Source organism: Hypanus sabinus, chromosome 23 (assembly GCF_030144855.1).
Source record: "Hypanus sabinus isolate sHypSab1 chromosome 23, sHypSab1.hap1, whole genome shotgun sequence".
Lineage (NCBI taxonomy): Eukaryota > Metazoa > Chordata > Chondrichthyes > Myliobatiformes > Dasyatidae > Hypanus > Hypanus sabinus.
In genome coordinates this window covers 60,151,983-60,166,377 of record NC_082728.1, presented here as the reverse complement: position 1 = coordinate 60,166,377, position 14,395 = coordinate 60,151,983, and the positions used below count along the sequence as shown (strand labels likewise).

At 41.3% G+C, this 14,395-nt stretch overlaps 2 protein-coding genes across 11 annotated transcripts in view; both read left to right on the top strand.

Annotated features, from left to right (window-relative positions):
- LOC132380236 (glutamate receptor ionotropic, NMDA 2C-like) overlaps positions 1 to 14,395 on the top strand; it is a 350,379-nt gene that overhangs the window by 145,385 nt on the left and 190,599 nt on the right. The window lies entirely within an intron of this gene.
- On the top strand, positions 5,985 to 7,009 carry LOC132380239 (uncharacterized). The gene is made up of 2 exons (XM_059948965.1): positions 5,985 to 6,854; positions 6,903 to 7,009. Exons 1-2 carry the CDS (start codon positions 5,988 to 5,990, stop codon positions 6,954 to 6,956), a joined length of 921 nt encoding a protein of 306 aa, XP_059804948.1. The 5' UTR covers positions 5,985 to 5,987; the 3' UTR covers positions 6,957 to 7,009.

The following is a 14,395-nucleotide window of genomic DNA, read 5'->3' as shown; positions in this document are numbered from 1 at the left end:
ATTTGGAAACAGTATTCACACGGGAATATGTGGAATTGGAGTTCTGGTATTTGGAAAGAGTATTCACACGGGAATATGTGGAATTGGAGGTCTGGTATTTGGAAAGAGATTTCACACAGAACTATGGGGAATTGCAGGTCTGGTGTTTGGAAAGTGTATTCACACGGGAATATGGGAAATTGGATGTCTGGTATTTGGAAAGTGTAATCAGACGGGAATGTTGGGAATTGGAGATCTGGTATTTGGAAAGTATACTCACACGGGAATATGGGGAATTGGAGATCTCTTATTTGGCAAGTGTATTCACACAGAAATATGGGGAATTGCTGGTCTGGTATTTGGATAGAGTATTCACACAGGAATATGGGGAATTGCTGGTCTGGTATTTGGAAAGTGTATTCATACAGGGAATATACGGAATTGGCTGTCTGGTATTTGGAATGTGTATTCACACAGAAATATGGGGAATTGGAGGTCTGGTATTTGGAAAGAGATTTCACACGGAACTATGGGGAATTGCAGGTCTGGTGTTTGGAAAGTGTATTCACACGGGAATATGGGAAATTGGATGTCTGTTATTTGGAAAGTGTAATCAGACGGGAATGTTGGGAATTGGAGATCTGGTATTTGGAAAGTATACTCACACGGGAATATGGGGAATTGGAGATCTCTTATTTGGCAAGTGTATTCACACAGAAATATGGGGAATTGCTGGTCTGGTATTTGGATAGAGTATTCACACAGGAATATGGGGAATTGCTGGTCTGGTATTTGGAAAGTGTATTCTCATGGGAATATGGGGAATTGGTAGTCAGGTATTTGGAAAGTGAATTGATACGGGAATATGGGAAATTGGTAGTCAGGTATTTGGAAAGTGTATTCACACAGGAATATGTGGAATTCGAGCACTGGTATTTGGAAAGTGTATTCATGCAGGAATATGGGGAATTGGGGGTCTTGTATTTGGGAAGTGTATTCACATTGGAATATGCGGAATTGCTGTTCTGGTATTTGGAAAGTGTATTCACATGGGAATATGGGGAATTGGAGGTCTAGTATTTGGAAAGTAAATTCACACCTGTATATGGGGAATTGGAGGTCTGGTATTTGGAAAGTGTATTCAATCGGAAATATGGGGAATTGTAGATCTAGAATTTTGAAGTTCTATTCATACAGGAATATGGGGAATTGGAGGTCTGGTATTTGGAAAGTGACTTCAAGCGGGAATAGGTGGAATTGCCGGTCTGTTACTTGGGAAGTGTATTCACCCTGGAATATGGTGAATTGGAGGTCTGGTATTTGGAATGTGTATTCACATGGGAACATGAGGAATTGTAGGTCTGGTATTTGGAAAGTAAATTCACACGGGAATATGGGGAATTGGAGATCTGGCATTTGGCAAGTGTATTCACACAGAAGCATGGGGAATTGGAGGTCTGGTATTTGGAAAGCATATTGACACGGGAATATGGGGAATTGGAGGTCTGGTATTTGGAAAGTGTATTCACATGGGAATGGGGGAATTGGAGGTCTAGTATTTGGAAAGTGAATTCACACGGGAATATGGGGAATTGGAGGTCTGGTATTTTTAAAGAGTATTCACACGGGAATATGTGGAATTGGAGGTCTGGTATTTGGAAACAGTATTCACACGGGAATATGTGGAATTGGAGTTCTGGTATTTGAAAAGAGTATTCACACGGGAATATGTGGAATTGGAGGTCTGGTATTTGGAAAGAGATTTCACACGGAACTATGGGGAATTGCAGGTCTGGTGTTTGGAAAGTGTATTCACACGGGAATATGGGAAATTGGATGTCTGGTATTTGGAAAGTGTAATCAGACGGGAATGTTGGGAATTGGAGATCTGGTATTTGGAAAGTATACTCACACGGGAATATGGGGAATTGGAGATCTCTTATTTGGCAAGTGTATTCACACAGAAATATGGGGAATTGCTGGTCTGGTATTTGGATAGAGTATTCACACAGGAATATGGGGAATTGCTGGTCTGGTATTTGGATACAGTATTCACTCGGCAATATGCGGATTTGGATGTCTGGTATTTCGAAAGTGCATTCACACGGAGATATGGGGAATTGGAAGTCTGGCATTTGGAAAGTGTATTCATACGGGAATATGGGAAATTGGAGGTCTGGTATTTGGAAAGTGTACTCACACGGGAATGTGGGGAATTGGAGATCTGGTATTTGGAAAGTATACTCACACGGGAATATGGGGAATCGGAGATCCGGTATTTGGAAAGTGTATTCATACAGGGAATATACGGAATTGGCTGTCTGGTATTTGGAATGTGTATTCACACAGAAATATGGGGAATTGGAGGTCTGGGATTTGGAAATTGAATTCACACGGGAATATCGGGAACTGGAGGTCTGGTATTTGGAAAGAGTATTCATACGGGAATATGTGGTATTGGAGGTCTGGTATTTGGAAAGTGTATTCACACAGGAATATGGGGAATTGGTAGTCAGGTATTTGGAAAGTGAATTGATACGGGAATATGGGAAATTGGTAGTCAGGTATTTGGAAAGTGAATTGATACGGGAATATGGGAAATTGGTAGTCAGGTATTTGGAGAGTGTATTCACACAGGAATATGTGGAATTCGAGGACTGGTATTTGGAAAGTGTATTCATGCAGGAATATGGGGAATTGGGGGTCTCGTATTTGGAAAGTGTATTCACATTGGAATATGCGGAATTGCTGTTCTGGTATTTGGATAGAGTATTCACGCGGCAATATGTGGAATTGGAGGTCTGGAATTTGGAAAGTGAATTGATACGGGAATATGGGAAATTGGTAGTCAGGTATTTGGAAAGTGTGTTCACACAGGAATATGTGGAATTCGAGGACTGGTATTTGTAAAGTGTATTCATGCAGGAATATGGGGAATCAGTGGTCTAGGATTTGGAAAGTGTGTTCATACAGGAATATGGGGAATTGGAGGTCTGGCATTTGGCAAGTGTATTCACACAGAAATATGGGGAATTGGCGGTCCGGTATTTCGAAAGTGCTTTCATACATGGAATATAGGGAATTGGCTGTCTGGTATTTGGAAAGTGTATTCTCACGGAGATATGGGGAATTGGAGGTCTGTGATTTGGAAAGTATATTCATACAGAAACATGGGGAATTGGAGGTCTGGTATTTGGAAAGCATATTGACACGGGAATATGGGGAATTGGAGGTCTGGTATTTGGAAAGTGAATTCACACGGGAATACGGGGAATTGGAGGTCTGGTATTTTTAAAGAGTATTCACACGGGAATATGTGGAATTGGAGGTCTGGTATTTGGAAACAGTATTCACACGGGAATATGTGGAATTGCAGGTCTGGTGTTTGGAAAGTGTATTCACACGGGAATATGGGAAATTGGATGTCTGGTATTTGGAAAGTGTAATCAGAGGGGAATGTTGGGAATTGGAGATCTCGTATTTGGCAAGTGTATTCACACAGAAATATGGGGAATTGCTGGTCTGGTATTTGGATACAGTATTCACTCGGCAATATGCGGATTTGGATGTCTGGTATTTCGAAAGTGCATTCACACGGAGATATGGGGAATTGGAAGTCTGGCATTTGGAAAGTGTATTCATACGGGAATATGGGAAATTGGAGGTCTGGTATTTGGAAAGTGTACTCACACGGGAATGTGGGGAATTGGAGATCTGGTATTTGGAAAGTATACTCACACGGGAATATGGGGAATCGGAGATCCGGTATTTAGAAAGTGTATTCATACAGGGAATATACGGAATTGGCTGTCTGGTATTTGGAATGTGTATTCACACAGAAATTTTGGAATTGGAGGTCTGGGATTTGGAAATTGAATTCACACGGGAATATCGGGAACTGGAGGTCTGGTATTTGGAAAGAGTATTCATACGGGAATATGTGGTATTGGAGGTCTGGTATTTGGAAAGTGTATTCTCATGGGAATATGGGGAATTGGTAGTCAGGTATTTGGAAAGTGAATTGATACGGGAATATGGGAAATTGGTAGTCAGGTATTTGGAAAGTGTATTCACACAGGAATATGTGGAATTCGAGCACTGGTATTTGGAAAGTGTATTCATGCAGGAATATGGGGAATTGGGGGTCTCGTATTTGGGAAGTGTATTCACATTGGAATATGCGGAATTGCTGTTCTGGTATTTGGATATAGTATTCACGCGGCAATATGTGGAATTGGAGGTCTGGAATTTGGAAAGTGAATTGATATGGGAATATGGGAAATTGGTAGTCAGGTATTTGGAAAGTGTGTTCACACAGTAATATGTGGAATTCGAGGACTGGTATTTGTAAAATGTATTCATGCAGGAATATGGGGAATCAGTGGTCTAGCATTTGGAAAGTGTGTTCATACAGGAATATGGGGAATTGGAGGTCTGGTATTTGGAAAGTGTATTCACATGGGAATATGGGGAATTGGAGGTCTAGTATTTGGAAAGTAAATTCACACCTGTATATGGGGAATTGGAGGTCTGGTATTTGGAAAGTGTATTCAATCGGAAATATGGGGAATTGTAGATCTGGAATTTTGAAGTTCTGTTCATACAGGAATATGGGGAATTGGAGGTCTGGTATTTGGAAAGTGACTTCAAGCGGGAATATGTGGAATTGCAGGTCTGTTACATGGGAAGTGTATTCACCCTGGAATATGGTGAATTGGAGGTCTGGTATTTGGAATGTGTATTCACATGGGAATATGGGGAATTGTAGGTCAGGTATTTGGAAAGTAAATTCACACGGGAATATGGGGAATTGGAGGTCGGGTATTTGGAAAGTGTATTCATACGGGAATATGGGGAATTGGAGATCTGGTATTTAGAAAGTGTATTCACATGGAGAGATAAGGAATTGGAGGTCTGGTATTTGGAAGGAGTATTGATACAGGAATATGGGGAACTGGAGGTCTGGTATTTGGAAAGTGAGTTCACAGGGGTGTATGGGGAACTGGAGGTCTGGTATTTGGAAAGTGTATTCACATGGGAATATGTGGGATTGAAGGTCTGGTATTTGGAAAGTGTATACTCACGGGAATATGGGGAATTGGTAGTCTGTTATTAGAAAACTGAATTCACAGAGGAATATGGCGAATTGGATGTCTGGCATTTGGAAAGTTTATTCATATGGGAATATGGGAAATTGGAGATCTGGTATTTGTAAAGTGTACTCACACAGGAATCTGGGGAATTGGAGATCTGGTATTCGGAAAGTGTACTCACACGGAAATATGGGGAATTGGAGGTCCGTTATTTGGAAAGTGCATTCATACAGGGAATAGGCTGTCTGGTATTTGGAAAGTGTATTCACATTGGAATATGCGGAATTGCTGTTCTGGTATTTGGATAGAGTATTCACGCGGCAATATGTGGAATTGGAGTTCTGGTATTTGGAAAGAGTATTCACACGGGAATATGTGGAATTGGAGGTCTGGTATTTGGAAAGAGATTTCACACAGAACTATGGGGAATTGCAGGTCTGGTGTTTGGAAAGTGTATTCACACGGGAATATGGGAAATTGGATGTCTGGTATTTGGAAAGTGTAATCAGACGGGAATGTTGGGAATTGGAGATCTGGTATTTGGAAAGTATACTCACACGGGAATATGGGGAATCGGAGATCCGGTATTTGGAAAGTGTATTCATACAGGGAATATACGGAATTGGCTGTCTGGTATTTGGAATGTGTATTCATACAGGAATATGGGGAACTGGTAGTCAGGTATTTGGAAAGTGAATTCATACGGGAATATGGGCAATTCGAGTTCTGGTATTTGGAAAGCGTACTCACACGGGAATATGGGGAATTGGAGATCTGGCATTTGGCAAGTGTATTCACACAGAAATATGGGGAATTGGAGGTGTGGTATTTGGAAAGTGTACTCACACGGGAATGTGGGGAATTGGAGATCCGGTATTTGGAAAGTGTATTCATACAGGGAATATACGGAATTGGATGGTTGGCATTTGGAAAGCTTATTCACACAGAAATATGGGGAATTGGAGGTCTGGGATTTGGAATGTGAATTCACACGGGAATATCGGGAACTGGAGGTCTGGTATTTGGAATCTGATTGCACAGGGGAATATGAGGAATTGTAGGTCTGGTATTTGGAAAGTGTATTCATTCCGGAATATGGGGAATTGGAGGTCTGGTATTTGGAAAGTGCATTCACACTGGAATATCGGGAATTTGAGGTCTAGTATTTGGAAAGAGATTTCACATGGAACTATGGGGAATTGCAGGTCTGGTGTTTGGAAAGTGTATTCTCACGGGAATATGGGAAATTGGATGTCTGGTATTTGGAAAATATACTCACACGGGAATATGGGGAATTGGAGATCTCGTTTTTGGCAAGTGTATTCACACAGAAATATGGGGAATTGCTGGTCTGGTATTTGGATAGAGTATTCACACAGGAATATGGGGAATTGCTGGTCTGGTATTTGGATACAGTATTCACTCGGCATTATGCGGATTTGGATGTCTGGTATTTCGAAAGTGCATTCACATGGAGATATGGGGAATTGGAAGTCTGGCATTTGGAAAGTGCATTCATACGGGAATATGGGAAATTGGAGGTCTGGTATTTGGAAAGTGTACTCACACGGGAATGTGGGGAATTGGAGATCTGGTATTTGGAAAGTATACTCACACTGGAATATGGGGAATCGGAGATCTGGTATTTGGAAAGTGTATTCATACAGGGAATATACGGAACTGGCTGTCTGGTATTTGGAATGTGTATTCACACAGAAATTTGGGGAATTGGAGGTCTGGGATTTGGAAAGTGAATTGACACGGGAATATCGGGAACTGGAGGTCTGGTATTTGGAAAGAGTATTCATACGGGAATATGTGGTATTGGAGGTCTGGTATTTGGAAAGTGTATTCTCATGGGAATATGGGGAATTGGAGGTCTAGAATTTGGAAAGAGTATTCATACGGGAATATGTGGGATTGGAGGTCTTGTATTTGGGAAGTGAATTGATACGGGAATATGGGAAATTGGTAGTCAGGTATTTGGAAAGTGTGTTCACACAGGAATATGGGGAATTGGCAGTCAGGGATTTGGAAAGTGAATTGATACAGGAATATGGGAAATTGGTAGTCAGGTATTTGGAGAGTGTATTCACACAGGAATATGTGGAATTCGAGGACTGGTATTTGGAAAGTGTATTCATGCAGGAATATGGGGAATTGGGGGTCTCGTATTTGAAAAGTGTATTCACATTGGAATAGGCGGAATTGCTGTTCTGGTACTTGGATAGAATATTCACGCGGCAATATGTGGAATTGGAGGTCTGGAATTTGGAAAGTGAATTGATACGGGAATATGGGAAATTGGTATTCAGGTATTTGGAAAGTGTGTTCACACAGGAATATGTGGAATTCGAGGACTGGTATTTGTAAAGTGTATTCATGCAGGAATATGGGGAATCAGTGGTCTAGGATTTGGAAAGTGTGTTCATACAGGAATATGGGGAATTGGAGGTCTGGTATTTGGCAAGTGTATTCACAGAGGAATATGGGGAATTGGCGATCCGGTATTTCGAAAGTGCTTTCATACATGGAATATAGGGAATTGGCTGTCTGGTATTTGGAAAGTGTATTCACACGGAGATATGGGGAATTGGAGGTCTGCGATTTGGAAAGTATATTCATACAGAAACATGGGGAATTGGAGGTCTGGTATTTGGAAAGTGTATTGACACGGGAATATGGGGAATTGGAGGTCTGGTATTTGGAAACAGTATTCACACGGGAATATGTGGAATTGGAGGTCTGGTATTTGAAAGTATATTCACACGGAAATATGGGGAATTGGAAATCGTGTATGTAGGAAGAGTGTTCCCAGAAATATACAGGGAATTCGACGTGTGGTATTTGGAAAGTGTATTCACACGGAGATATGGGGAATTGGAGGTCTGCGATTTGGAAAGTATATTCATACAGAAACATGGGGAATTGGAGATCTGGTATTTGGAAAGTGTACTCACATGGGAATATGGGGAATTGGACATCTGGCATTTGGCAAGTGTATTCACAGAGGAATATGGGGAATTGGCGGTCCGGTATTTCGAAAGTGCTTTCATACATGGAATATAGGGAATTGGCTGTCTGGTATTTGGAAAGTGTATTCACACGGAGATATGGGGAATTGGAGGTCTGCGATTTGGAAAGTATATTCATACAGAAACATGGGGAATTGGAGATCTGGTATTTGGAAAGTGTATTCCCTCGGGAATATGTGGAATTGTAGGTCGGGTATTTGGGAAGCGTTATCACACAGGAATATTGGGAGTTGCAGGTCTGTTATTTGGAAAGTGAATTCACATGGGAATATGGGGAATTGGAGGTCTGGTATTTGGAAAGTGTATTCACACAGGAATATGGGGAATTGGAGGTCTGGTATTTAGAAAGTGAATTCAAGAGGGAATATGTGGAATTGGTGGTCTGGTACTTGGAAAGTGTATTCATACGGGAATATGGGGAATTGGAGATCTGGTATTTGGAATGTGATTTCACAGGGGAATATGGGGAATTGTAGGTCTGGTATTTGGAAAGTGTATTCATTCCGGAATATGGGGAATTGCAGGTCTGGTATTTGCAAAGTGTATTCATATAGGGAATATGCGGAATTGGGTGTCTGGTATTTCGAAAGTGCATTCACACGGAGGTATGGGGAATTGGAGGTCTGGTATTTGGAAAGAGTATTCTCACGGTAATATGGGGAATTAGTAGTCTGGTATTTGGAACGTGTATTCATACAGGAATATGGGGAACTGGTAGTCAGGTATTTGGAAAGTGAATTCATACGGGAATGTGCGAAATTGGTAGTCAGGTATTTGGAAAGTGAATTCATACGGGAATATGGGCAATTCGAGTTCTGGTATCTGGAAAGCGTACTCACACGGGAATATGGGGAATTGGAGATCTGGCATTTGGCAAGTGTATTCACACAGAAATGTGGGGAATTGGAGGTCTGGTATTTGGAATCTGATTGCACAGGGGAATATGTGGAATTGTAGGTCTGGTATTTGGAAAGTGTATTCATTCCAGAATATGGGGAATTGGAGGTCTGGTATTTTGAAAGTGCATTCACACTGGAATATCGGGAATTTGAGGTCTAGTATTTGGAAAGAGATTTCACACGGAACTATGGGGAATTGCAGGTCTGGTGTTTGGAAAGTGTATTCTCACGGGAATATGGGAAATTGGATGTCTGGTATTTGGAAAATATACTCACACGGGAATATGGGGAATTGGAGATCTCGTTTTTGGCAAGTGTATTCACACAGAAATATGGGGAATTGCTGGTCTGGTATTTGGATAGAGTATTCACACAGGAATATGGGGAATTGCTGGTCTGGTATTTGGATACAGTATTCACTCGGCAATATGCGGATTTGGATGTCTGGTATTTCGAAAGTGCATTCACATGGAGATATGGGGAATTGGAAGTCTGGCATTTGGAAAGTGTATTCATACGGGAATATGGGAAATTGGAGGTCTGGTATTTGGAAAGTGTACTCACACGGGAATGTGGGGAATTGGAGATCTGGTATTTGGAAAGTATACTCACACTGGAATATGGGGAATCGGAGATCTGGTATTTGGAAAGTGTATTCATACAGGGAATATACGGAACTGGCTGTCTGGTATTTGGAATGTGTATTCACACAGAAATTTGGGGAATTGGAGGTCTGGGATTTGGAAAGTGAATTGACACGGGAATATCGGGAACTGGAGGTCTGGTATTTGGAAAGAGTATTCATACGGGAATATGTGGTATTGGAGGTCTGGTATTTGGAAAGTGTATTCTCATGGGAATATGGGGAATTGGAGGTCTAGAATTTGGAAAGAGTATTCATACGGGAATATGTGGGATTGGAGGTCTTGTATTTGGGAAGTGAATTGATACGGGAATATGGGAAATTGGTAGTCAGGTATTTGGAAAGTGTGTTCACACAGGAATATGGGGAATTGGTAGTCAGGGATTTGGAAAGTGAATTGATACAGGAATATGGGAAATTGGTAGTCAGGTATTTGGAGAGTGTATTCACACAGGAATATGTGGAATTCGAGGACTGGTATTTGGAAAGTGTATTCATGCAGGAATATGGGGAATTGGGGGTCTCGTATTTGAAAAGTGTATTCACATTGGAATAGGCGGAATTGCTGTTCTGGTACTTGGATAGAATATTCACGCGGCAATATGTGGAATTGGAGGTCTGGAATTTGGAAAGTGAATTGATACGGGAATATGGGAAATTGGTATTCAGGTATTTGGAAAGTGTGTTCACACAGGAATATGTGGAATTCGAGGACTGGTATTTGTAAAGTGTATTCATGCAGGAATATGGGGAATCAGTGGTCTAGGATTTGGAAAGTGTGTTCATACAGGAATATGGGGAATTGGAGGTCTGGTATTTGGCAAGTGTATTCACAGAGGAATATGGGGAATTGGCGGTCCGGTATTTCGAAAGTGCTTTCATACATGGAATATAGGGAATTGGCTGTCTGGTATTTGGAAAGTGTATTCACACGGAGATATGGGGAATTGGAGGTCTGCGATTTGGAAAGTATATTCATACAGAAACATGGGGAATTGGAGGTCTGGTATTTGGAAAGTGTATTGACACGGGAATATGGGGAATTGGAGGTCTGGTATTTGGAAACAGTATTCACACGGGAATATGTGGAATTGGAGGTCTGGTATTTGAAAGTATATTCACACGGAAATATGGGGAATTGGAAATCGTGTATGTAGGAAGAGTGTTCCCAGAAATATACAGGGAATTCGACGTGTGGTATTTGGAAAGTGTATTCACACGGAGATATGGGGAATTGGAGGTCTGCGATTTGGAAAGTATATTCATACAGAAACATGGGGAATTGGAGATCTGGTATTTGGAAAGTGTACTCACATGGGAATATGGGGAATTGGACATCTGGCATTTGGCAAGTGTATTCACAGAGGAATATGGGGAATTGGCGGTCCGGTATTTCGAAAGTGCTTTCATACATGGAATATAGGGAATTGGCTGTCTGGTATTTGGAAAGTGTATTCACACGGAGATATGGGGAATTGGAGGTCTGCGATTTGGAAAGTATATTCATACAGAAACATGGGGAATTGGAGATCTGGTATTTGGAAAGTGTATTCCCTCGGGAATATGTGGAATTGTAGGTCGGGTATTTGGGAAGCGTTATCACACAGGAATATTGGGAGTTGCAGGTCTGTTATTTGGAAAGTGAATTCACATGGGAATATGGGGAATTGGAGGTCTGGTATTTGGAAAGTGTATTCACACAGGAATATGGGGAATTGGAGGTCTGGTATTTAGAAAGTGAATTCAAGAGGGAATATGTGGAATTGGTGGTCTGGTACTTGGAAAGTGTATTCATACGGGAATATGGGGAATTGGAGATCTGGTATTTGGAATGTGATTTCACAGGGGAATATGGGGAATTGTAGGTCTGGTATTTGGAAAGTGTATTCATTCCGGAATATGGGGAATTGCAGGTCTGGTATTTGCAAAGTGTATTCATATAGGGAATATGCGGAATTGGGTGTCTGGTATTTCGAAAGTGCATTCACACGGAGGTATGGGGAATTGGAGGTCTGGTATTTGGAAAGAGTATTCTCACGGTAATATGGGGAATTAGTAGTCTGGTATTTGGAACGTGTATTCATACAGGAATATGGGGAACTGGTAGTCAGGTATTTGGAAAGTGAATTCATACGGGAATGTGCGAAATTGGTAGTCAGGTATTTGGAAAGTGAATTCATACGGGAATATGGGCAATTCGAGTTCTGGTATCTGGAAAGCGTACTCACACGGGAATATGGGGAATTGGAGATCTGGCATTTGGCAAGTGTATTCACACAGAAATGTGGGGAATTGGAGGTCTGGTATTTGGAATCTGATTGCACAGGGGAATATGTGGAATTGTAGGTCTGGTATTTGGAAAGTGTATTCATTCCAGAATATGGGGAATTGGAGGTCTGGTATTTTGAAAGTGCATTCACACTGGAATATCGGGAATTTGAGGTCTAGTATTTGGAAAGAGATTTCACACGGAACTATGGGGAATTGCAGGTCTGGTGTTTGGAAAGTGTATTCTCACGGGAATATGGGAAATTGGATGTCTGGTATTTGGAAAATATACTCACACGGGAATATGGGGAATTGGAGATCTCGTTTTTGGCAAGTGTATTCACACAGAAATATGGGGAATTGCTGGTCTGGTATTTGGATAGAGTATTCACACAGGAATATGGGGAATTGCTGGTCTGGTATTTGGATACAGTATTCACTCGGCAATATGCGGATTTGGATGTCTGGTATTTCGAAAGTGCATTCACATGGAGATATGGGGAATTGGAAGTCTGGCATTTGGAAAGTGTATTCATACGGGAATATGGGAAATTGGAGGTCTGGTATTTGGAAAGTGTACTCACACGGGAATGTGGGGAATTGGAGATCTGGTATTTGGAAAGTATACTCACACTGGAATATGGGGAATCGGAGATCTGGTATTTGGAAAGTGTATTCATACAGGGAATATACGGAACTGGCTGTCTGGTATTTGGAATGTGTATTCACACAGAAATTTGGGGAATTGGAGGTCTGGGATTTGGAAAGTGAATTGACACGGGAATATCGGGAACTGGAGGTCTGGTATTTGGAAAGAGTATTCATACGGGAATATGTGGTATTGGAGGTCTGGTATTTGGAAAGTGTATTCTCATGGGAATATGGGGAATTGGAGGTCTAGAATTTGGAAAGAGTATTCATACGGGAATATGTGGGATTGGAGGTCTTGTATTTGGGAAGTGAATTGATACGGGAATATGGGAAATTGGTAGTCAGGTATTTGGAAAGTGTGTTCACACAGGAATATGGGGAATTGGTAGTCAGGGATTTGGAAAGTGAATTGATACAGGAATATGGGAAATTGGTAGTCAGGTATTTGGAGAGTGTATTCACACAGGAATATGTGGAATTCGAGGACTGGTATTTGCAAAGTGTATTCATATAGGGAATATGTGGAATTGTAGGTCGGGTATTTGGGAAGCGTTATCACACAGGAATATTGGGAGTTGCAGGTCTGTTATTTGGAAAGTGAATTCACATGGGAATATGGGGAATTGGAGGTCTGGTATTTGGAACGTGTATTCATACAGGAATATGGGGAACTGGTAGTCAGGTATTTGGAAAGTGAATTCATACGGGAATGTGCGAAATTGGTAGTCAGGTATTTGGAAAGTGAATTCATACGGGAATATGGGCAATTCGAGTTCTGGTATCTGGAAAGCGTACTCACACGGGAATATGGGGAATTGGAGATCTGGCATTTGGCAAGTGTATTCACACAGAAATGTGGGGAATTGGAGGTCTGGTATTTGGAATCTGATTGCACAGGGGAATATGTGGAATTGTAGGTCTGGTATTTGGAAAGTGTATTCATTCCAGAATATGGGGAATTGGAGGTCTGGTATTTTGAAAGTGCATTCACACTGGAATATCGGGAATTTGAGGTCTAGTATTTGGAAAGAGATTTCACACGGAACTATGGGGAATTGCAGGTCTGGTGTTTGGAAAGTGTATTCTCACGGGAATATGGGAAATTGGATGTCTGGTATTTGGAAAATATACTCACACGGGAATATGGGGAATTGGAGATCTCGTTTTTGGCAAGTGTATTCACACAGAAATATGGGGAATTGCTGGTCTGGTATTTGGATAGAGTATTCACACAGGAATATGGGGAATTGCTGGTCTGGTATTTGGATACAGTATTCACTCGGCAATATGCGGATTTGGATGTCTGGTATTTCGAAAGTGCATTCACATGGAGATATGGGGAATTGGAAGTCTGGCATTTGGAAAGTGTATTCATACGGGAATATGGGAAATTGGAGGTCTGGTATTTGGAAAGTGTACTCACACGGGAATGTGGGGAATTGGAGATCTGGTATTTGGAAAGTATACTCACACGGGAATATGGGGAATCGGAGATCCGGTATTTGGAAAGTGTATTCATACAGGGAATATACGGAATTGGCTGTCTGGTATTTGGAATGTGTATTCACACAGAAATTTGGGGAATTGGAGGTCTGGGATTTGGAAAGTGAATTCACACTGGAATATCGGGAACTGTAGGTCTGGTATTTGGGAAGAGTATTCATACGGGAATATGTGGTATAGGAGGTCTGGTATTTGGAAAGTGTATTCTCATGGGAATATGGGGAATTGGAGGTCTAGAATTTGGAAAGAGTATTCATCCGGGAATATGTGGGATTGGAGGTCTGGTATTTGGGAAGTGAATTGATACGGGAATATGGGAAATTG

Bases quoted from the DNA above. Each gene is read 5' to 3' on its own strand.
- LOC132380239 (XM_059948965.1), top strand. From the start codon at position 5,988: ATGGTTGGCATTTGGAAAGCTTATTCACACAGAAATATGGGGAATTGG. The intron at 6,855-6,902 runs GTCTGGTATTTG...GTGGTATTGGAG, and splicing joins GGGAATATCGGGAACTGGAG to GTCTGGTATTTGGAAAGTGT.